This window comes from Microtus pennsylvanicus, chromosome 3 (assembly GCF_037038515.1).
Source record: "Microtus pennsylvanicus isolate mMicPen1 chromosome 3, mMicPen1.hap1, whole genome shotgun sequence".
NCBI classification, from domain to species: Eukaryota; Metazoa; Chordata; class Mammalia; order Rodentia; family Cricetidae; genus Microtus; species Microtus pennsylvanicus.
In genome coordinates, this window is record NC_134581.1 from 89166358 (window position 1) to 89192222 (window position 25865).

Consider the following 25865-nt stretch of genomic DNA (forward strand, 5'->3'; position numbering starts at 1 on the left):
AGTTACCTTAAATATTATAAACAAGAATGCTCTTCTGCTTGGTCACCGTGGTGGTTTCTTTGGAAGGGATCATATGACTGGTTTTCATCTCTTCAAAATGTTTTCCATACATTCTGGTAAAAAGTACTTATCTAGGCATTCTTTCTGACATCAACTTTCAATAAACATTAAATGTTGCTACATATAAAATGATCTCTTGCAGTTGTGTTTCCTATTATAGACCCATAAACAAATGTCAAGATGTAGATTCTCACTGGAACAGAGAAAGGTCTTTGTATCATTTTATATTAAACTCTGGTCAGTCACCTTTATAAAATATTTGGGCAGTTGGCAACTAACTACAAGTGTTTTCACGGTATACTCCAATCTTTCACAAAGGCTGGCTACAAGATTTGTCATCAGCAATGAAAGTTCACAGTGGGGAGTGTCCTTCACAGGGGGCTGCCAGGGACACCCTAACTCAAGAATTCTTAGGAGAGGGTAGACTGAAACACTTTCAACCAAAAAATCTGAAAAGAATTCAACAGTTCGTCTCTGATTTATTCTTACTTCTTCTTCTTTTTTGTGACTCTTAACAATAAAACTTAGAACCAAAAATATAATTCTTGATTACAAGAATTTAACACATCTTTGCCATTCTAAAACAGGATTCTGAGTTTTAGAATTTACTTATTAGTAGGCACAGTTTTAGAATATCATTTTTGGCAGTAAAGTAAAACCTACTGACTTTCATAGTTGATTTTTCTCTATGCTTGGGAGCAAGTGAGTCAGATGAAAAACTAGAAAGAAAGGAAAGGGTTGTGTCTCAGTGAAAGATCATGTGCTCATGCTGTCCAAGGTCCTGGGTCCAATTCTCAATATTAAGAAGAAAAAGTAGAAGTAAGGTAGCAAAATATGGACAAAGAGAAAGAAACTAAATTACAGAATCAATAAATTTTAAAGAAATAGGCTACTATAATGTAAAAAGTAAGTAAGGTCTGGCATTGGAAGAAAATTCAGATCATGTGTTTGACTAAGAAACTATAGTTTTCTCTGGGTATGGTGACAAGTGTCTATAATATATAATGCTAGCAAGAGCTGTGAGGGAACTGAGGCAAGAGGATCATGAGTTCTGGGCCAGCCTATCATATGGTGACATATGATCCTGTCACAAAACAGAAGAAAGTATCCAAAGTCAAACAAACAACAAACATATGTTGTTTCTATTTTCTAACCCATCAGGTGCTATCATAATAATGAAACTTGGGGTGATTTTCTATACAGAAAAATTACTCAAAAGTTTATTATTCATGGACTCATGAATATTTCAGATCAAAGAGGCTTTAATGGCACCAGATAAAAAAAGTATATACCAATCTAGGGTATCATATAAATGTTATCATCTGAGTAGCAAAGTTTTTAGGTTTTAGTCTTTAACAACCCCCAATTTCTGCGTCACGGATGATCATCTTACAACCTCTTCTTATCTCTCACATTATTGCTTACATCCTGTGAAAACTATAACCGCTTTTAACAAACTTGGCAATACCTCAAACCATTTTAGAATAAGGACAATGTACTGTTGTCATATGTGATCTTGTAAACAATCTTAGTTGGGTTAAGAATGTAGCCTCAAAACAGAATTCTTTTATTTTGTCCAAAACAGCACAGCATAAACATCCCCAACAATACATAAACCTATATATAAAATATAGAATATCTTCAATATTTTTCTTTTATATGGCAGCACAATAGTATATGCAAGTGAAAGTACTGTTGATGGGACAATAGGACACTTATCTGGGCAATGTCCTAGTTAGCCAGGTATCAGCATTCAAAGGCCAGGTAAACATTCATTCTAGTAAGAAAAACAGTATTAAAACAATTCCTATAAAGCTGGGGTATACATACCTCATTCTGTACCCTGGCCATTCCATGCACAGCCTGGCTTCTCTCAATCACACCTCTTAGCCTTTGGAGTGGTACTATAAAGGTACAGGAAATGCCTGCCCGATACCAATTTTTCACCATGAAAATTCATAATGGCTTAAAAAAAGAATATGCTGGATTTCAAAAGTTATTTACCTTCATTTGAAAAAATTACCATAAATACTTCCAAAACTACAGGGTTTATAACACCCTGCATCTAGGAGTAAACATTTACTTAGGCATTGTCAAATTCTGTTTACTAACTTCCCATGAGCCCTCTTATCTCAGGAAAGTCAACAATAACCTGGTTTCTTCTGTATTTGCTGCTGCCCACTTTAACAATGGGAAGAATTGCCATGTTTGAAATCAGCTGCTTCTCTTTAACTCTCAGAGTTTATATTCTGTTTCAATGTTACGTTATTGTATACATACAGAAGCAATCTCTCAGCTATGAAAAAACAAAAACAAAGCAACCCTCCAATTTCAGGGCTTACAAAGGGCACCCTTCTTTGTTTAAAAAGTTAACTTTAAACATTAAAGACCAAGCACAGGCACTTTCCAAAAACCAAAACCAAGGCCAAATCACAAAATTACTCGATAGTTATAGAAGACAGCTCTGACTTTGGGGGGTCATCTTGGGTGGCCTCAGCATGAGCACTGGTCTTTGGCTGGTCTTGCACATCCTGCTCCTTCTCTGCAAGCCCACCAAGAGACCCCAAAGGGAAAGAACTTTCACAATTCTGGGTTGAGGAGACCTGTGAAATCACAGGCATTTGAACAGAAGAGTTGCTTTCAAAAGTGTTTTCTCCAAGATCATACTGAACAAGAGTCTCTTCTTGCTCCTGGTTTAAGTAGTCCGGCACTAAGAAATCACTAAACGGAAGGCAAAGAATAAAATACAGAATTAATTTTCAAACCACAATAAAGAAATGTCATTTGTAAAACAAGAGTAGAACTTTTTGTTTCACTAATTCTTCAATGAAGTTGTTAATAAGCTTTCCTGAATATGAACTGAAGTCATTCAGTAGATGCATCACAGCTCCCTATGAGCAATAAAAAAGATTAATGGTTACTTCCAGTGGTTCTTTGGACACTTCAATGGTCTTTCTGAATCTACGTACAGGAGTCTGTATATAACGTAAGTGGCACTTCACTAAAGCAAAAATCATGTGACTAATGTAAATGTTTAACTTCTCTTGGAACACACACTGAATAGGAGGTATATATAAACCTCCCTCTATATTACCAACTGGATAGAGGTTAGCTAAGAAGCCAAGTCCTTATGCATAGATGATGTTACATATATTCTACTATGTGAAGCTGAAAGATGGAGAAAATAGTGCTCATTTTACTAGCAGATTTAGTATATGGAAACAGTAATAAATTACCTTTTAATAATAAGAATTTAGAAAGAATCTCTTATTAAAAATAAGTCAGATATTTTATTTAAACTTTCACTGTGTTGGGTGGTGGTGGTACATGCTTTAACCCCAGCACGTGGAAGGCAGAGGTAGGTGGATCTCTGTGAATTCAACACCAGCCTGGTCTATAGAGCTAGTTCCAGAACAACAAAGGCTACACAGAGAAACCCTGTATTGAAAAACAAAACACAACCAAAAAACCTTCACTGCTGAACTTAAGAGGATGTTATGCTAGATCTGTCAATAACACATTTGAAGTAACCATTTAATAATTTGAGAATTCAGTATTAATAAAATCTGTTTCTCTGTCTGCAAAGTAATTTCTAATGTCTTGTGCTGTATTTCCTAAATAGTCTTCATGGGTTAGACAAGAGCAGTATAAGATACAGGGCCCTATATGGGAAATATACACAAAGGAGTAGTGAAACCGAACTATTTTATTCCTAAACAACTATGTTTATTAAGTATATAATCTAGCTTTAGAGACAATAACCACATATTCAGAATCAGAAGTGATTAAATAAAATGAATGCCTGGCCGGGCGGTGGTGGCGCACGCCTTTAATCCCAGCACTCGGAGGCAGAGGCAGGCAGATCTCTTTGAGTTCGAGACCAGCCTGGTCTACAAGAGCTAGTTCCAGGACAGGCTCCAAAACCACAGAGAAACCCTGTCTCGAAAAACCAAAAATAAAATAAAATAAAATAAAAATAAAAAATGAATGCCTGGTTTAAGGGGAAAAACAAAATCTATTCATGAATAATTTGGAACTGAAAAGATTTTTTTAAAAAAAGAAGATAAATTAAAAACTAAGGATTTAGAAGGATTTTTATATTTGAGAAACTAAGGCTTTCTACAGAGGTAGAATTCCTAGGAAGTATTAAAAAATACACAATAGTTTTATATCTAAGGAGGATTTAGATACCATCTTATTAAAACTTGTGTTTTATCTTCAGCTAAAATTTAAATGATACCTGACATGCTCAATCAACAGCAGAGCTAGAAATAGAACCATATTTACTTGCATAACCTATAAATCAGAAAGGTAATACCATAATAAATTATTAATGCTAAAAAGCCAGAGCACTAAACTAAGAAAAACAGGAGACTTACTGGATCTAATCATATCCATGGTAATAGCTGTCAAACAATGCTTTTTATTGATCAATGGATATTCCTTTACGTAAGATTTCAATTTTTTCTTTTTCCTTTTTCAAGATAGGTTTTCTCTGTATACCACCGGCTGTCCTGGAACCAAACTCTATGAACCAGGTGAGATCTGCCGGAGTCTGCCTCCTGAGTGCGGGCACTAAAGTTATGTGTCACCATCACCACCCAGCAACATAAGATATTAAATAGGAGGGGTGGTGCTGAGGAACTTTGCTAGCGGCTAGTCTGAACTGCGTATTACTAAGATACTGCTAGTAAAATTTAGTTAAGATCCAATATAGAAATTTATTTAACCTCACTAAAAAAATATTTAAGAGTCTTCTGTGGGGATATTTTTACTATTTGTTTTGTAGTAAATATTTTTTAATACTATACAACTATACAACATATATTACTTTGTCACTTAGGAGATTTAGTAAAAGCTCATCAGATCAGGAGATCAGAGTATATATGCACAGTGGCAACTGAAAATGGATGTGACTAATTAGCTGGCAACCTGCTAACAGAACAGAGGCTGCCCTAAAGCAGGAGATTTAGAAAGCAGTTTTCCTGGTTGGGTTTTCGCTGTGCACCTCACCTGCTCTGGAAGTAGTTTGCTAGCTCTGATGCTTCATGGTTCAGACTCCTCAGGTGCACGATTAAATTTCCAGAGTTGGTGAACATGGCGCCACATGTTTTGCACTCGTAAATCCGAGGCTTGCGGATAATGTGCCGGGAAACCCTCATATGGTGTTTATATTCCCCGAAGGAAGTGAAAGTGGCACTACATATCTGGCACCGGAAACAGCGTTTACCTTCATGCTTTAGGCGATGCATCTTTAGCGAGTAAGCCCTGGTGAACTTTTTTCCACAGCGGTCACACTGAAATGGTTTAATTCCTATAAAACAAAACAGCAAAATACCATCTGAAAACTAAAATAAACTAAAAGGTTCTAAGATGTCACGTTTCTGAGTAACAATTTTATCATAATTGAAAAAAATGCCAATAAAACAGACTAACGTTTTTCAGAGATGTTCCAGAATATTTGAAGTCACTAGTGCTTAAAAAAGGGCAAAATGGGGAGGTACTGGGTACTATCTATTGAATTGTTTTCTGAATCATGTATTTAGAAACTTCAAAAATGAATTAATTGTCCTGTTAGCGTTAACTGTCAGCATGACAACAGGTTAGAGTCACATCAGAATGAAATCTCAATTTAGGAATTTCGTGATCAGATTAGCTTGCATCTCTGTGGGGGACTGTCTAGATCACTAACTGATGTAGAAAAGCCCCAGCCCACTGTGGGTAGCATCACTCTCTAGAGTGTGTGGTTCTAGGCTGTATAAGAAAACTAGCTAAGTATGAGCTTGTGAGCAAGCAGCATTCCTCCAGGGATTTTATGTTTGTTAGTTCCTGCCCCGATTTCCTACCATGGAGTCAAACCTCTAGCCACAAAACACACTTAAACTATACCACTTAGACACCCCAACTCCCCAATAAGAAAATATATTTCATTAGAGAGGTTTACACTGAAACCTATCTGTTAGGATTCATGTAGGGCATGTCATGATTCATGGGCCTCTGGGCATGTCTTTGAGGATTTAGCTTTAGTAAGTTAATTGGTGTGGGAAGATCTAGCTTCATTGCCAGTGAGATCTTTTCCTGAGCAGGTAATCCTGGACTGTATTAGCAAACAGGACAAAATGGATACTCCCATGCATACATTATTCACTGGATCAAGACTGTTCTCTCAAGTCCCGGCTGTTATGACTTCCTTGCCATGATGTACTTATTGTAGCCTGGAACTGTGAGCCAAATAAACCTATTCTCCTTTAAAGTTGCTTTTCTCAGGGTATTTTATCACAGCAACAAGAAAACTAAGATACTACGTTAGATAGAAATAAGAAGATTACATACATCTCTGTATGTTATGATCATGATAGGCTCACTTTATGGTGAATACGCTTTTGAGTATTTAATATTGTTAGATATTAATAAGGGGAGTTTTGTTCTCTGTGTAATGGCCCTACTTGTCCTGGAACTCACTTTGTAGACTAGGCTGGCCCTCGAACTCAAGAGATCCACCTGCCTCTGTCTCCTGATTGCCGGGATTAAAGGTGTGCACCACTATGCCCAGTTTAATAAGAAGGGAGTTATAAAGTACATTAACAGTATCATTATAGTCACTACCACAATTTGGGGGCAGGGGGAGACCATAGCTAGCCAACCTAGTGTCATCTGACTTCTCTGGACTTTTAACTTTTTTTTCCTGTTCTCTAATACACCTCCCTTATTCCACTAAGCCTCCACTTCCTTTACCACTCCCCCTTTCTTGGATGGAGGCTTTCTATTATATTACATAGTCCAAGCTGATCTCAAATTCTGGATCTTTCTGCTTCTGTCTATTGAGTGGTGGGATTACAGGCATGGGCCGGTATGTCCAGTACAAATTCTATTTTAATTGGGAATGCAAAGTCAAATGTTTTGGTATGCCCCTTATGCAACAACATCAAAGATTACCTGAGTGGATAAGCATGTGCTGTTTTAGGTTCTGAATACGGGTGAATCGAACCCCACAGGTTGGACATTGAAAAGGTCTGTCTGGACCATTTGGACTTGGTCGTTCTGTACTGCTGGTAGAAGGAGCAATGTAGAGTTGGTAGGGATACTGAACATTTTCCAATCTAAAAAAATAAACCAAAGAAGGAAACCAGGCTCTGATTTTTAAGTTGAACACACATCTCTGCAGCCCAATGCTAAGCAAAAAGAGGAAAAACAAAGACTTTTACAAAGACTTTCACTTAGAAATATTTGTTAAACAATATTACTGTCCAAAATGCCTGCATCTTTCAGTATAGACATAAACCCCTCAGAACATATCACAAGTTATTTTACCTTAGATACCCTTCAATCTTTTGAATTCCATCCTTTCTGCTCCTGTTTTAATTTAGGCCTTTATCATCCCCTCCCCTTTAAATCTTGCTAAAAGTGGCTTTTCAGAATAAATTCTCAACCCCCACAAAGGGTCTAAATCTACTCATATATGAACTCTTATCTTCCCATATCTAGTCTCGTTTTTTGGTCACTCTCACTCCCCAAAATATACTTGATGCAAAATAATTCCTCTAATGTACCATATGCTGTGTTTTCCTACAGTGAATTTTCTCTACAAGTCTACCTTCTTTGCTTAAGTAGTATCCACTCATTTTATAAAATGTAGTGAGTCAGTGGTGGGGAATCTCAACCAATCACCTTGTTTGTGGGGTGTGTTTCCCTGGGGCCCCAAACAGCCCATAAAACCATTGATGTATGCTTGTTTTCCCTCTTTGTTTGTTTTCCCGTGCTTTGCTGAAACTCTGGCTTTGTAAGTTTCCCTCTTCTTCCCCCTATTAAAGCTAAATATTTTATATTAAAGCTAGTCTGGTTAATTCTATAGACCACATGCCAACAAGTCAGTACCTTCTCTTCTCTTCCTGAAAACCTACAATGACTTACTGTTTTAGTAGGTAATCTCCTAAACACAGTACAAACTCCCTGCAGATTACTGTTGATGTTCTGCTTCCCTACATCATCTACCTCTTTCCTTCCCTGAAAACTCAACAGAGCTCAAGAGAAAAGGCTATTTCATCTCCATACTCCCATGACTTGGCAAAGAACAGACAGTTTGATTACTATTTAAAATTAAGGAATAAGGACACTTGATCTTATTTATGCCTTTGTTAATTAAATGAAATAATTTTAATTCATAATCTTCCAGGTTTAACTACTGGAGAATAATACATCTTTGAATTCTTCAAGTTTTCAGCAAATATAGGTATTAAGACTGTTCTGCTCTCTGTATGAGGAATTATTCATTCAGTAGACTCTACATTCAGTGGTGAGAAATAAGCAATAATCATAGAAAGGACCAGAAGGTAGAGAATTGAATCAGAAAGATCCAACAGTGATTGGGTGTTGGTTTAAGCTGGCAGTCAGAAGGTCTCTTTGAGAACTGACATGTCTTTGATTTGAAGGCCACAGTCAAAGAAGGGGCTGGACAAATGGCTCAGTTGTTAAAAGCACTGGCTGCTCTTCCAGAACCAGGGTTCGAATCCCTGTACCTACATGGTGCCTTACAACCATTTGAAACCACAGTTCCAGGGGATCTAATGCCATCTTCTGGCTTCTGCAGGTACCAGGCAGAGATGTAGTAAACAAACATATACACAGGCCAAACACCCATATATATAAAATTATTAAAATTAAGAGTGAGTAGAAATCAGGGGAGAAATTATTTTAAGCAAAGATTGTAATATGAAAGGGTCCTGCTTGTTGGGGTTTCTGTCCTGCCAGGTCCCCCAGCTGTTTAGTCCCAGAGAAAAACCACACAGAGACCTCTATAAGTTATAAAGCTGACTGGCCCATTAGCTCTAGCCTCTCACTGGCTAGCTCTCACATCTTGATTAACCCATTTCCTGATCTAGGTTAGCCATGTGGCTCAGTACCTTTTTTTTCAGTGGGGAAGATCACATCCTGCTGCTTCAGTGGTCTGGGCAGGAGTGGGAGGAATCAACTTCCTCCTTCTCAGAATTCTCCTGTTCTCATTACATCATTTCTACTTCCTGTCTGGTTTTCCTGCCTATATTTCCTGCCTGGCCAATCAGTGTTTATTTAAAACATGATTGACAGAATACAGACAATTCTCCCACACCAAAAGATTATGAGATAGCCGGGCGGTGGTGGCGCACGCCTTTAATCCCAGCACTAGGGAGGCAGAGGCAGGCGGATCTCTGTGAGTTCGAGACCAGCCTGGTCTACAGAGCTAGTTCCAGGACAGGCTCCAAAGCCACAGAGAAACCCTGTCTCGAAAAACCAAAAAAAAAAAAAAAAAAAAAAAAAAGAAGATTATGAGATAGAAAGGACCAAAGGCAGGAACAATATGGACAGTTTTAAGAACTGATGAGGGTCATGTAAATTTGAATCATGCAGGACTTTATAAACAGCAAAGAATTTAGATTTATTTATTTTTGTTTTTAGAGACAGGGTTGTAGCCCTGGCTGACCCAGAACTCACTCTGTAGACAAGGCTGGCCTTGAACTCAGAGATCTGCCTGCCTCCGCCTTTAATACCTGCTGGGATTAAAGGTGTGTGCCACCATCACCCAGCAAGAATTGAGAATTTAAGTAAAAACCATAGCATCTTAGTTAAAAATGAAATGAAATGCTCTGGTAATACATGGAGAATGAATTTAAGTGAAGAATGCAATCAAGGGCCAATTTTAAGAAAACTATGATAGTAAGATGATTTAAACCAATGTGACTGTAGTACAGAGCAAAAGTGAACTAAGGATTCTGAAGATAGAGTTGAAAGAATTTAGAGATTAAATACAGACGGCTACATGAGAAGTGATGAGATGAAAACAGGAAAATATAGTCCTCAGAAGCTGAATGAAGACAATTCCTTGGGAATTCTGGATGATATGTAGAACAGGACTGGGGAAACTGTAGCAGGCAAGAGAGCAATCATTATATAAGGTGTGGGGGGACTACACAAATTTGGAAATGTGCAAAATTATAATAAAGTCTCAATAAATTTCTTATACAAGTCTGAATTTAGAGCTGTAAGCCCAACAACCTTCATAAGAAAAAGACACGCTATGTTGGTACTAACCTGTCGTCATCGTCTGCATGAGCATTGGTGCTAGAAGTGCTTTGAAGTGTAGGCAACCCCTCTGTAACTCCTTCATCTACTGAGCCTGTGAAAGGGTTTTTAAGAGGGACAGCTGTTAATGCATGATGCAAATAAGCCATGATGTTAACTGCACGCCACAAACCCAATCCTCTAACTTATCTAGTGTTCACATTCTATTAAAAAGCAGTATTTATATTTTATTTTTGATTAAATATTCACTTGTTTTAAAGCCAGCAAGATGACAATAAATGTAACTTTGTTTTAATATTTAAATTCTTTCAGGTATATTTCTTTAATAGAAACCTTGGGAAAACACAATTTAAATGCAAATTGAAATCCATATAAAATTAAAATGATACTTAACCATATTTTTAAGAAAGCATTTGACAATTTAGAACTTTTTAAAAAATATTTATTTATTTATTATGTATATAATATCCTGTATACATGTATGCCTGCAGGCCAGAAGAGGGCACCAGACATCATTACAGATGGTTGTGAGCCACCATGTGGTTGCTGGGAATCGAACTCAGGACCTTTGGAAGAGCAGGTAATGCTCTTAACCGCTGAGCCATCTCTCCAGCCAGACAATTTAGAACTTTTAAGAGTTGGTACACTGTCACACATAATGTTTACAAAAAATTCAAAGGACAGGGGTCTAGACTGAGAGATGGCATAGCCATTAAGAGCACTGGCTGCTCTTCCAGAAACCTGGGTTCAATTCCCAGCACTCACATGATAGCTCACAACTGTCTTTAACTCCAGTTTCGGGGCATAAGACCACCTTTTCTGGCCTCTAAGGGCATCAGAATACAGGTGGTACAGAGAGACACATGCTGGCAAAACACCTACACATAAAACAAATAATGGAAAAAATTAAAAGGGCAAAAAGTGTTCTAAATACAAGCCACAATGAAGTATCCACATCCTACAAGTCCTCATTGATCAGTAATCTCCTTTCCTCCAACAGCCCATTTTTTTTTTCTTGTAGACCAGGCTGGTCTCGAACTCAGAGATCCGCCTGCCTCTGCCTCCCAAGTGCTGGGACTAAAGGTGTGCGCCACCACCGCCCGGCAATAACCCATTTTTATGGTTATTATCTGCCCTCCCTTTCCTTTAAAGTAATCTTTTTATCAAATATATGTACCAAACATGCTACCACTGACTGTGTCAGTTTTGACCCACTAAACACAGTGACAAGGTTGGCTGTGGTTGTGCTAGCGATTATATGGCATCTATGTCTAAGCTATTTATTATTTGATATTTATGGAAAAGCTTATCAACCCACTAAAACAATACAATTTAGTATCTTGGTTTATTTACAACCCCTCCCCCAAAAAAATCCCACAAAAAAGTTTAGTGATGTCTAGTTATAAACTCTTTATGTAAAGTTGAATTACATACTCATACATATTCATGGGGTTTGCTTCTTTAGACACTGTAAACATTCATGTTATATATAATTAGGTTACTTTCATTGTTATCGAATATTAACAACACATCCCCTTGTAAGGGCAGTATGAACTATAGTGGTGTAAATGTTCTTGCAGAAGTAGCTTAATGCACATATGTATGATCCAAATTTCCCTATTGGAAATTTTATACCTTCCCTACTGTTTCTACTGGTTGGTTATCTTAGTCATTACATATATGCTGGGCTGGGGTGTAGCTCAGTAGTAAATCAAATGCCTAGCATGGACAATGACCTGGGTTCTGTCCCTAACAACTCCTTCTCCCAGAACCTGGGGCAGGATATAACTTACCAAGTCTAACCAAAACCTTTACTACTTCCTACATAATACAAAGCTTCAACTTCCTTTCCTACCTGCTTCAATTCTATAACAAATTTTCTGGTACTTTGTATGATTAGGCCTACAGATATTATCACTGTGTTGTATAAGTAATACTTATATTTCTGCATGAATTTGTCTGGATTTTTTGGGGGGGGGGGAGCAGAGTCAGTTTCTCTGTGTAGTCCTGGCTGTCCCGGAACTCACTCTGTATATGAGGTTGGCTTTGAAATTAAGAGATTCACCTGCCTCTGCCTCCCAAGTGCTAGGATTAAAGGTGTGTGCCACCACTGCCGGCCTGATCCCTTACATTCATAAAAGACAGAAAACAAGGCCACAAACAACCGGGGTAAGCAAGGAAGCAAGGCAACAGAGAGACACACCTACAAGGAAAAGATGACAGAAACTTAGAAAAAACTAGATAGAAAACCACTTAACAGGTTTGAACGATTGCAGAGAACAATGAATTATACACAAAATAAAAGATTTAAAAGAAAAATTCTAGCTAAAAAACAAATCTCATTGAATATTTTGGTAGCAGATTGGATTTAGCAAAAGAATTGAGAATCTAAAATCATTTAAATCATTTTAATGTTTTGTTGAGAAGAGACAAAATAGAGACTATTAGAGAAAGAAGGGTTTGGTAAAACATGAAAATAAGGGAGAGGATATTGCAGAGTTTACTGGCCTGTCCACATGTTGCATACCCAGAATGACTGACTATATGTGTGTGATCTAGTGGGTGATCACTTTTCAGGCAAGTGTTTTTTCCTCTTTCTCTTTCATATGCATGTAGTCATGTGTGTAGGCCAAATGTAGACACCTGGCTCTTTCTTGAATACACTGAATTCAGTAAAGTCTCTCACTGAACTCACTAATACAGCTAGTGTAGTGTAGCCAGCTCTGGGGGGTGGGGTAGTCCTGTCTTCTAAGCAATTATAAATCCTATGCTTGCCTGGCTTTATGTGGTTGCTAGGAGATCTGAACTCTGGCAAATGTTTTACCCACTGAACTACCTCCCCAGTTCCCTCCTCCCTCTTCTAATCTGCCAACAGCCACAGATGACTGCTACAGACTAGTCCTAGAGTTTAAAGGATAAGGAGCAGGTTTAGTCCTAGCAATCCAGTCTTTTCAAGTGAGCAACCTAAGACTGAAAAAACCTGCACTTACTCATATAGAAACCTGGTGTCCATACTCTTCCCTCTGTGTCTAGCAAAGCTCTCAACATTCTCTCCTCAACGAGAGAGTCTATGACTAGTTAGTTTTGTACTATTCTTAAAAAATATAAGGCCCATAGTTGGGAGGTGGTAGAGCATGCCTGTAATTCCAGCACCTGGGAAGCAGAGGCAGGCAAATCTCTGTGTTCCAAAACAGCCTGGTTCAGAGAGAGTTCCAGGACAGTAAGGGCTACACAGAGAAACCTTGTCTCGAAAAACCAACAAAAACAAAACCCTCCAAAAAAAATCATAAGGCCCTTTCAGTGTGGGTTTTTCTGAAACAGGGTTCTCATGTGGCTCCTGTAGGTCTCAAATTCCTTACATAGTAGAGGCTGACTTTTAACTTCTAATCCTCCTGTCTCACTTAAGTGCTGGGAGTACAGGTACGCTATCATGCCCAGTTGAAAATCTACAAGTTTTGATTACACAACAGAAGACCTCACTTATTCTTTCAGAGAAAGGGAAAAAAGGAGGAGCAGCAAGGATACAGGAAGAGCTTCTAAAGAGCTAGAAAAACTATTTAAAAATTATAAAAAATAGGGCTGGAGAGACAGCTCAATGGTTAAGAGCACTGGATGCTCTTCCAGAGTCCTGAGTTCAATTCCCAGCAACCATAAGGTGGCTCACAGCCATGTGATGAAATCTGGTGCCCTCTTCTGACATGCAGGCAAAATACTGTATGAGAGAGAGAGAGAGAGAGAGAGAGAGAGAGAGAGAGAGAGAGAGAGAGAGAGAGAGAGCTATAAAAATAACCTCTTCCAGAAAAGAACCAACAGGCATGATGTCTAATGTGATGGCTCACAATCAAAACTCAAAATAACGGCAAACCTGAAAGTGGAGCTCCTTCAATCTTTCTGTTTCTCATTCAGGATTCTAAACCTTTTCAGAATTACCACAGACCAATGTACAGCTACTATAAAGAATACAATGACAGCGTAGTGTGAGTACAGCAAAGAAGGTTCTGTCATGGCTGACACCAGGCTTTCTTGGTTCTTGCACAGCAGGGTCTTATGTCCAGATATTCTTTCATGATCAATAGTAGGTTATTGGGAAGATTGCTGTTGACAGTTAAAAATAAGAAGTCATTTGGGTCAGCATGAAAAAGCCTAGAGTAGATACTGCAGCAGACAGGCAAAGCCAGGGTTCACGAGATGGACAGTAGCTGACACAAAACCTGTGATGCTCAAACAGGCTCCAGAGGTAGAAGTTAGGCTTTCGAAGAATTCTGGACATCAGTACTTCTAACTGGCTACAGTCCTTGCTATCACAGATGGTTGTGTTTTCTTGCCAATAGGCTTCTTAGGAACAAAAAGTATATTACCCTTGGATCTTCTAGTTTTCCCTGGAGTCTACCACCACCACACATGTATCATTCTTCAGAATCAACAGTGTCTTATAGCTCATCTGTGAGAAACACTACTTCTGACATATCTGCTTAGTAGTATTTGAGTTCCATCTTACTAACCTGAAAGTCGAGGGAATTGGAATAAAGATACAAGGCTGGTTATTGTTCTTGAAATGCAAGTACACACAGCTGGTGGTGAGGTTCACAATCATGGCCTTTATGATCTTGACTATCACATAGCTCTAAGTCAGGCCAAGGCACCAGTGGGAGTACTTTATGACCAGTGAGGCCAAATGCCCATGTGGGATATTATCATGGTCCTCTTCCATTTGGCTAGGGTATATTCTTGTGGTCTTCATCTTCAACACTGTAAGGAAGTTGGGCCAGAAGACCATGTCTGAAAATGTATTTCATCTGGCAGTTCTCTTAAGGCAGAGACGGTGGCAGTGTTCTGTGTTTAACAGGTTCACTGGCTAAGCACTGCAGAAGTTCATAATGATGGCAAACGGAGCATTTTTGATTGCAGAGCCAGAAGATGTTGCCCAACACAAGCAATATTTTGCAGCATGGAATTGGACAAAGGTCTTAAATAAAAATAATCTTAAATAAAAATGGCTCTAGTGATCTGTAAGCCATTTTGAGTTGGGGTCCTTCCAGTAACTTTATTTGGTATCTATTTGATCATCTTAAAGAAAAAAACAAAAACCCAAAACCCTAAAAGCCTTGTGGTGTGATCATCCTTGTAAAGAAGCAATGAAGTGAACTGTTCACTATAGTTCGTCTTTGGTGATAGGATCTGACAGAAATAGTAGCCTAGGAGATTGTCTAGCTGTCATGCATTAAAGCTCTTTGATTAACACTGAAGACTAGAATATGTAATTTTACTATGTTAAAGTTAAAGCCTTCCTTTTTGTTTAAACAGAAAAGGGTAAATGGTGTAGAAGGTTCTTCTCTTCATGTGTTGCTTTCATTAGTTAATGAATAAAGAAACTATTTTGGGTCTGATAGGGCAGAATTTGGGAAGGTAGAGAAGATAGAACTGAATGCTGGGAAGAAAGGCAGAGTGAGACATGCCAAGGATCCTGCCTAAGATGGACGCTGGTTAGAATCCTGCTGGTAAGCCACAGTCACGTGGCAATAGACAGATTAATAGAAATGGGTTAAATTAAGATGTAAGAATTAGCCAATAAGAAACAAGAGCTAATGGGCCAAGCAGTGTTTTAATGAATACAGTTTCTGTGTGGTTATTTCGGGTGTAAGCAAGCTGGGCAAATCCTTTGAGATGCAAACTGCCCTTGCCTGGTAGGTAAATTCATGAACCAAGCTGAAATACTTCAGTGACTGCTCTTTGTTGCTGGGTTTGTTTCTTGTTCATTGTCTTTTTTTTTTTTTGACAGGGTTTCTCAGTGTAGTCCTGGTTGTCCTAAAACTTAATTTGTAGACCAAGCTGGCCTCGAATTCAGAGATCCGCCTGTGTCTGCCTCCCGAGTGCTGAGATTAGAGTGCACCACCTCTAGGTTTATTTGGTGTCTTTCCCCCTCCCCCCCTTTTTTAAGACAGGGTTTCTCTGTAGCTTTGGAGCCTATTCTGGAACTTGCTCTGTAGACCTGGCTGGCCTCAAACTCACAAAGATCTGCCTGCCTCTGCCTGGAATTAAAGGTGTGCACCATCACCTTCCGGCTATTTTGCTTCTCATAAGTAAGGTTTTTTAGTAGTATTTTGGCTATTTAACCAGATACAAACTGTTCCTTGATGAAACTAATTGTTTTGTTGTCTTTTAAAAGACATGTAAGTGAATAGATAATCTTTTACATTTGGGAATTTTACTTTGAATCTTATGATTTACTCTTACAAATGGGCATGATCATACTTCAAAAGATCTGCATGCTGCCTCCAACTCTATGGCAAACAGGCAGGGGCTGCTTTCAATGACACTAGGAGCAGCTCCTGACAATCTCATAAAGTTGAGTTTTGGACTTCTGGAAAAGATAACTGAGCAAACTTTAGTCACTTTATTTTTAATGGTAGAATTCTAGAGTTCAGAATTCCTTTACTAGCTTATCTAAGGTCATTTATATTTGTCCTTGGTGAATACAGATAACTGAATACTTTAAATAAAGTAATGAAGACATTACATCTAAGATTCTCTTTTTCTTTAAACGTTCTACAAATTGTTCTGTGTTTTTATTTTTTTAAAAACATTATTTTTAATTACCTGTGTGTGAATGCACTACCTGCAGGGGCCATAAGAGGGCACTGGATCTCCTGGAGTTGGAGTTAGCAGGCAGTTGTGAGCTACCTGGTGGGTGCTGGAAACTGAATCCATTCCTTTAGAAGAGCAGGAAGCATTCTTAACCCCTGAACCATCTCTCCAGCCCCAGTCATATCTTTCTGGATAAAAGGATACATCTTGGCAACATTTTTTCCCCTTTCAGATTTGCTGTAAAGGTTGCTTTTACTTACCCTATATATTCAAGGTGTTAAATTTTACTCTTACTGGGCAATCAGTGAAAATAAGGACTTAAAATATAGGTACAATTCCATCTGAATACAATTCACTGGTAGTCAAATTTTTACTACTTCAGAATTTCAAAATAAATGTATTAGGTATCAAATTTATCAGTCAGTGGAATGTTAAGCTATCACTTTGGTATCTTTAATGAATTAATACGTAAAATGAACTGTTCACATTAATGGTCTTCTGAAATACAGAATGACTGACCACAGTATCCTAGGAATTTATTTTTCTGTTCTTTACACTTTTGCTTTAATGTAGAAATCTGTTGATGTAAGTAAGATAGGTTAAAGTAATTAGTGCACTTGATATGAAAGCAGAAAAAAAATCCATTTAAGAGTATGTGATTACATGATATCTAGGACAGATATTCCTATGTTCATGGTATAGAATCCACAACAATATAGGCAAAAACTGTACTTATATAACTTAAAGGTTTTGTCTACTCATATTCATTTCTTTATATAGCAATGTTTAATAAGATTGTAAAGGCAAAATATAAACTGACTAGATACACTTGGAAGTAATGAATGAATATTTCACATGTAGTTACCAAAATATTTAAATATTTGGGTTTCTAAATTTTCAGATAAGTAAATAGTAATTATTTACTATTTAGAAGGTACTAAGATAGTTTTAAGACTAAAGATTCAAAATGGCTCTGATCTGTATACATTAAACATTTTATCAATGTTATATTTATTCAAAGTCTTCAAAAATTTCTTGACTCAAATTCAGAGGTATAGAATGTCTCCCAAAAGCTGATGTCCTACCGTGGTACTAAAAATAAGACCTTATTTGCACATGGGATTCTTGTGGATAGAATCAAGTTGGAATGTGGTTACAAAAGACCAAATGAGGTCCTATACGCCATGACTGGCATCTTCATAAGGACAGACATTCAGAGACAGATCTGGACACACAAGGAAAGTCATGTTAAGATAAAAGTAGAGATTTTAATGATAAAACTGTAATTTATAGGAATGTAAATGATGGTTGGCAACTGTGACAACTTTAAGAGGCAAGAGAGGGTTCTTCCCAGGGAGCCTTTAAATGAACAGAGATATTCTACACCTTATTTTGGAGTTTGAGCCTTCTGAACTTTGAGAAAATAAATTTGTACTGTTTCAAAGTTATCAAGCTTGTGATACTGTGTTGTAGCAATCCTGGAAACTCAAGAGTATGTCAAACAAGAAATTAACAAAATTAATATGTTCTTAGTCTTTTAATCTTTTAGAGAGATCATTACTAATTATTATTATTAGTTTTATTACTTCCCAACCATGAGTATAAGAATCTCTCAAGAGTTTTGGCTCTTCCATAGTTTTATAAAGTCCAAATTTGTAAATTATTACCAATCCCACCTTTTGATTTCATTGTGGCCTGACACTGCTTGGTCATATTCAAGCAAAATTCACACACAACTGATCTTGCTGATTATTCTTAAAAGTGAGGTTCCAACCTTCTCCTACCAATGTTCATACTGTAGTTATTGCGTTTAGATGACAAAAATTCTATCCATCTTATAATTATCAATTTTTGTGTCCTTAAGAAAGAAAAAAACAATGGCAAAGATTATCAATAATAAGATACATCTGAATTCAGACAATAAACTAAACTTGTTACTTAGAATCAATTAATGTAATAGAAAAAATTTATTTCATCCTGAGCACTTTGACTTCTTTGTCTCACTGCAGACATTCAACATTACTAGGTTGTATTATTTATAAAATATTGTAATTAAAAGGTTTTAGGGGCTGAAGAGATGGCTCAGCAGTTAAGAACATTAGCTACTCTTCCAGAGGTCCTGAGTTCAATTCCCAGCAATCACATGGTGCCTTTACAACCATCTTATAAAAAGCTCCTCTTCTGGCATGCAGGCCAGGCAGACAGAACACTCATACATTAAAAAAAAAAAAAAAGTCATTAAGTAAATAAAATAAGCAAACTTACTAGTTTTCCTTAAGTATATGCATACTTTAAAAATTCTTTTTAAGATAAACTAGGGTAAAATATAAGTTTACTTAGCCTATCTATGGTGGGCAATGCTTGCCGCATATTCAATATCCACTGTGCTTTATTATTGCTGTTGTATTTTTGAGATTAGGCTCTTACTATGTAGTGCTCTGGCTGTCCTCAAGACCCATCCACTTGCATCTACTTTCCTAATACTGTAGTTAAGGCATGCATTGCTACAATCAGCTCTACTTTGCTCTAATTCTGTTCAAAGTAGTCATTTACTCAACAAATAATCTCTCAGATTCTCTGTAGCTAAGAAAATAGCACTAGTTTCTTAAGAAGTGCTTCTGGGAAACCTTCATTAGTGCATTTCCGACTACAAGTGATATCTATCCCGTTCTAGAAGGCAAGTCAAGACAAAGTCATCACCACAAAGCAAATAAGCTTACATCTAAACAGGTAACTAAAGATGGTTAAGTTATAAATATACAATTAGCCTGGAACTGATTACACTGTAGATCCACATTACAAGTTCTAGACTTCCTATTCTAGAACATACCATGCAATAAAAATAAAATCTTGTTTGGTAAAGCCACTGTAGAAGGGCTCTGTTACATGCAGTTGAATGTAACCCTTAACTGGACTTTCCAAACTCATTCCTCAAAGATTCAAGTATCCATGCTCCCTTTATATATCACTTTGCATTAAATCTGCTGCTTACTGGATGTTCTAAACCATCAATCAAGCTCTTCTACTAGATGCTTTGTTTGTTAACATCTTCACTTTGTGGGCTTATTTGGGCAAATTCTTGGTATTTAAGACTCCACTCAAATATATGTGGTTAACTTGCTCTTTCTATTGCTACACTAATAATGCCTTTTAATTTGCCTAACACAGGATCTTCATTAGTCTGTTGTAGTCACTTACTGATATATCTTTATCTCTTTTGTTGTAAAAGAGTGATGTCTTCTCCTTACATAGCACCATGTGTTGCACACTGTTTAAAATTTCAATAAATATTTTTATTTTTTAGATTTATGTATTGTGTGTGTGTGTGTGTGTGTGTGTGTGTGTGTTTGGGGGGGGGGACGAGAGGGGAGAGAGGGAAAAGGGAGAGGAGATCTGTCTTTTATCAGAGAGGTTCCAGGGCTCAAACTTAGGTCCTCAGGCAGCAAATGCCTTCACCCATTTTTAATAAAGTAGATCCCCACGACACACAGGGTCTCTCACAGCCATCTTGATTATGCAGCTGAGGACAGTTGTGAGCTACTGCCCTCTTCCTGCCTGTGTTTTCTTAGTGTCTACATTACTGTGCCTAGATTCTTTAACTAGGTTTTCAAAAATCCTTGTTTTTTTTTTAAATATTGAAAGTGATTAGCAGCAGGGTGCAGTGGTACATACCTGTCATCCCAGCACCTAGGACTGAGGTAAGAGAAACAGCAGTTCAAGGCCAACCTGGACTACAAAGTAAGGCTGTCTCTTTAAATAAACAGTAACTCACAATTTTTATCTCTGCCTTTGACCCTTATATCTCCCGTTGACCTTATATACCCCACTGACCCTCTTCCTAATGTGTAACTTATTAAACACATACACAAAACTTACAGTGCTAATAATAATTTTGAAAATGCAAACATCAAACTTTAATCATGGTGGCACACATCTTCAATCCTAGCACTATGCAAGCAGAGACAGGTGGATCTCTATGAGTTTCAGGCCAGCTAGGGCTATCTATTGAGACCTGGACCCAAAACAAACAAACAAACAAACAAATAATTAAATTCAATTATGTTTTAGCCTTCCCCCTTTTATGATTTTTATAAGACTGAGCACAGAAAATAAAAAAGTTTGAATTATTAAAAAATGAAAAATATAAGAAGCATTTATACCTATAGAGGAAGACTGTGGACTAATCAGAAGGTCCTCTTGAACTGGCTCACTTCCCGGCACTGTCTGCTGATCACTCAGTGAGCTCTGAGATGCACTGACAGGCTGGGACACTTCCTCATGGACTTCCTCATCACTTAATCTTTCTACTTTGACCTGCACATCTTCTTCTGTACCTAGAGGCAAGGTAGCTTTTGTGCTCTCACAAGTCACGTAGTCAGTCACTCTTCTACCTGCCTCAGACGGGCCAGGCAACTCTAAAGTCCGGGTATTTTCTGTCTGCTTTGCTTTCTCAGGCTGAATCCTTCGATCAATTCCAAAAGGGAAAGTCCATGGAAAAGCTAAGGAAGAGTCAACTGGCTGATTTCTATTATCTGCATAGGAAGTTGAGGAATTCAATACCTGGGGTGAACTTGTTTGTGTGCTACATTTTACAGGACTCTCGGGAGACATCACAATGTAGCTTTTGCGTTTTCTCCGGGATTCTCGGCAGACAGGAATGGTCCTTTCCACAACACTGCACTCTGAAGACACTGGAGAAATACTTCCATCTCGAGAAGTAAAATTGCAATTAGAACTATTTTCTTGCCCAGCATCTAGACCCTTTTCTGGTTGGCTATTGGGTGTATTCCACAAAATACTTGATTTCATGAACTCTGAACAGGTACTAGCAACACTAAACATTTGCATATAGCTGGCTGCAGCTAGAACATCAATAATATTTTCTGTATTAATTGACAGAGTGGCTGTGTAAGCGTATTCTAAAAGAGGTATAAAGCCAGTCACTGTAACATGATGAAGATCCAACACATTTTTGTTCTCATCCTCTGCTTGGCCCACAAGTTTTGTGCGAAAGAAATCACTGCAAGCTGCTAGTACCACCTTATGAGCCCGGAAGATTTTATCCTGGACACGAATAGTGATATCACAAAAATGTCCATCATTTCGTAACATATTTAGTTTTCCCAGCATTTCCTGGCTGTGGGAAGAGGAGCTGTGAGTAAACGTTTTCACACCCATCTTTTTTTTCCTCTTCTACTGATGCTCTTCAAGGATGCAATCAATCAGAAATGTCCTAAAAAATATAGAAAACAAAACACAAAATGATATCTTAATAGCTGAAATGGACTATTTATACCATTTTCATGTAATCACTGTGACAAATAAAAAGCCTAAAATAAGACAGTGAAAAATTTCAGGTATGGGAGGTATAAAGATATATTTTCTGGTCTGTTGTGGTATCAAATTCCTATAATCCTAGTAAGGAGACTGCCACAAGTTCAAGGCCAATCTGTGCTACACAGTAAGTTTGAAGCCAGTTTGGACTACAGGATAAGATCCTGTATCAAATAAATACAATGAATGCACAAATAATAAAGATATATTCTCTATGCCATCAACCAGTGGTCTTACTAATGAGCAGCATTTTTTTTTAATTTATTATGTATACAACATTCCTTCCATGTATGTTTACATGCCAGAAGAGGGCACCAGATCTCATTATAGATGGCTGTGAGCCACCAGGTAGTTGCTGGGAATTGAACTCAGGACCTCTGGAAGAGCAGTCAGTGCTCTTAACCTCTGAGCCATCTCTTCAGCCCCATGAGCAGCATTTTAAAATGATAGTTAAGTGACAATTATAGAGTGCTTTTATGTGCTAGAAATTGCTGTAAGTACTTAACACATGACAATCTTTTGACTGGCAAAGACACCTTGGTCAGAAGGTATATAATTATCCCTGCTTCTAAATATGACCATGCAGTAAATAATTCAGGCAAGTATTATATAATGATTCTGTCAAATGTTTTATTCAGATAAAGGTATAGGAGAAAGGGAGAAGGGAAAAAGAAAGATTTCAAGATTTTTAAAAAGTCTGAATAATCTAATGGCAGGAGACAAAATTGTTCCCCACTTGACATCATGATAAAAGATAACATAAGATGAATCTTAAGAAGGCAAGAGAGCTGATATGGTAGAAATAATGCTTTGACCAAATCAAACCTCCAGAAACACTTACTCTGTTATGCAGATTGAAGTGTTGCTCAATCTTCCAAAGGAGAAAAATCAGGGAACATCATTCAAAACAAGCCCTACTCCACATATTTTTCCTAAATACATGAAATCACAGGCAGACATAGTAATGTGCATTTGTAATCCTAGCACTGTAGGGGCAGTACATTAGGAAAATAACCACAAGTTCAAGGCCAACCTGACCTACATGGTTAGTTAGTTAGTTCCAGGCCAACCAGCGATACACTGATTCTGTCTTTAAAAACTCAAAACAACAAAACAAAAAACAAACACCCAAACTCCAAACTTAAACAAACAAACAAAACCCCCAAATTAATCACAAAGAGATAATACAGTTAGGATTGATCTAGGCAGAAAGTAACTTAATGGATTTGATAATTTTTTCTCTTATTTGTATAACAGAAAGTTGTATACATGTGTTGTTCATTGACTGTATGTCAGTAAATATACTTTGATTCCCATCATGTGGTTGACAGCAGTAGCATGCCTTCAGAGCAAATGATACTCAAGGCCTAGGGACCATTTGTATGAACTCAGATATTAAAAAACTAGAAATTAAGCGTCATAGTTAGAAAATGTTAAACAGAATCCTAAAATCAGACCACTTCAAACTTGATTTGGGTGGAGATCCTAGATACTGTACCAGCCTTCAAGAAAGTTCAAGGCTACCCAGACAAGAAAGGAGTGAAAACCTTTTTCAATCTGGCGTTACCTCCATCTTCTATGATTAAAGAGCCAGAAATTAAAAGAGGAGTTTTGCCAATAATCAGTGAGTCCTGAATTCCAAACACTATTCAACTCTCTTCTCTCCTGAAAGGAAAAAATTAGTGACTGCCCTCAACTACATGGTGCCAATCAAAGTAATCACTCTTAATGGCCCAACTTTAAAAGCAGAGGCATGTTTTCTCTTTATCTCAGGCCTATTATACTTGGGTAAATTCTGAAGGATATGAGTCTGATTTAAAAGCATAGAATGGAACCAGAATACTGGATTACCATCTTGATCACATCATGTATATAATGATATGAAGTTTAACCTTTGTACTTTAATTTCTTCAGCAGTAAAACAGCGATAATAGAACCTATATCAGAGACTGGAGGCTAATTGAATACATAGTTAACAAGCAACAGAGAAAGAAATTCAGTAGTTGGAATAGTAGTAGTCTCTTTCAATCCTAAAAGTACCAAAAACTACAATTAGGCCCCTGGGATCTTTCTGTCTGTGTCCCCAGCTCTGGAATCACAGGTACATAACACCATGCCCAACATTTTATGAGTGTTGGGGACTGAACTCAGATCCTCGTGCTTATACAACAAGTACCCGAGCCACTGAGTTCTCTCTTCTGCCTGTTTCTATTTTTTGATTATGAATACTGCGGTTAAGGACAATCTCATACATATTGCGTGGGGGCAAAGATTCTTAGTTTTTATAGGTCTATACATACCCCTAAACAACATCTACTCTCAAGACATATAACTTACTGCCTTTACCAGAGTTCTCCTTTTGGAAAAAGTACAAGACTTAACATACACACTGACTCCTAACATGCCTTCCACATCCTACACTCACATGCAGCAATCTAGAAGAGGACTTTTAACTGGGGCTGCCCTAAACCCAAGCCAGGCTGCAGTTATCTACTGCACAAAACACAAAAGACTCAAGCTTCAGAAGCATTGCAAAAATATCAGGATGGATAAAAAAAAGGAAGGAAAGCTGTCCTTTAACCCTTCCCAGCCACTGCAGCCCTGGCTATTCATTTCCTCAATCAGTCCTGAGTATGGCTAAAAAGATAGGAGGAACCAATAGAGGAAGAAGCTAACAAAGAATGATTCTGGCTTTCCTTACAAGAAAAAAATAATCCTTCCTCTGTCAACAAGGCAACATCTCTCAGACTACATAATACTTATGTAGGGTGCAAGTCTCTCACAATCTCCATATTCCCCTTTATCTACTTCTCAAACCAGGAATTAAATTATAACTTTAATTCAGTAAAAACTGCTCTATGTGCAGGCCTTTCAGTCCTCAAGGACATCTCAGGCTAACCTCTTTCTTTCCCACTTAGTTGAGGGAAAACATATCTAGATGGGATTGGCAAATGGATTTCGCGCATATCTATATACAAATAATGTAAGTGGTTTATTCAATGTTATTGACACCTTTTGGGGCTGCCTAGAAGTCTTTCTCCCCAAAACAAAATATGCCTCAGAAATCAACCAGGTATTCTTACAAGAGATAATATACAGATCTGTCCTCTAACCATGATCTCCAGAATAAACAAACCCTTTGTCCCCTAAGCTGCTTTTGTGTCAGTAGTTTGTCATAGCAACAGGAAAAGAAATAATGGTAACGAGCATTTTTATGCTTAAGCACTTTCAAGTTATCCCACCACAGGCCTTTTCTCCTCAACACTGGCATGCCTACCAAATCCTATCTTAGGAACAACCAGGTCAGTCTTTACAGTTTGATTCTTAGAAGCCTGGTCAGAAAGCATGCTGGTCAACATTTCCTGGCACCCTCTTCATATCTCTCCCTACATCTTAAAATCAGGCCTGGAAACTGTATCCTCTTAAAGGACCTAAAAGGACAAACAACCTTTTCAACCAAGGGGAAGGTAATTCTCACCACTCTCACTTCAGCTAGGCTTTCAAGATTCTTATCTCAGGTCTTGCTAAACTGAAGCTAACTTTTCACACTATACCAACAAATCTACAAGTGACTAGTTCCTCTTCAAAAACGTAAAATCCGCATGTCTGAAAAAGCAGGAATACTTGGGTATTACTCTAAATACCTTAGTAGTTTGCCCACTGTTCAGGCTATTGTGAATGCCCTAACTCCAGCCTGGAACAAATACTATTGGAGATTTCTAAGATTAATTAATTACATCTCCAAGAAATTTAACCTTGTGTTTAAAAACTGCTGCGTGAGCTGGAGTGACGGCTCAGTAATGCTCTTCCAGAGGAGCCGGGTTTAGTCC

General features: G+C 37.7%; 1 protein-coding gene across 4 annotated transcripts in view; it reads right to left on the reverse strand.

Moving 5' to 3' along the window:
• Window positions 1-1304: 1304 nt before the first annotated feature.
• The window catches only part of Zbtb44 (zinc finger and BTB domain containing 44), a 49024-nt gene continuing 24463 nt past the window's right edge, over window positions 1305-25865 (reverse strand). The window contains exons 2-6 of one of the 4 annotated variants that reach the window (XM_075966453.1): window positions 20862-21934; window positions 10126-10210; window positions 6997-7160; window positions 5074-5374; window positions 1305-2781 (exon numbers count right to left, since the gene is read on the reverse strand). In XM_075966453.1, the coding sequence (XP_075822568.1) occupies window positions 2499-2781; window positions 5074-5374; window positions 6997-7160; window positions 10126-10210; window positions 20862-21879 (1851 nt within the window). In that variant the 5' untranslated portion in view covers window positions 21880-21934 and the 3' untranslated portion in view covers window positions 1305-2498. The remainder of the gene's footprint in view (window positions 2782-5073; window positions 5375-6996; window positions 7161-10125; window positions 10211-20861; window positions 21935-25865) is intronic. The other 3 variants (XM_075966452.1, XM_075966451.1, XM_075966454.1) reach the window with 3 other exon arrangements.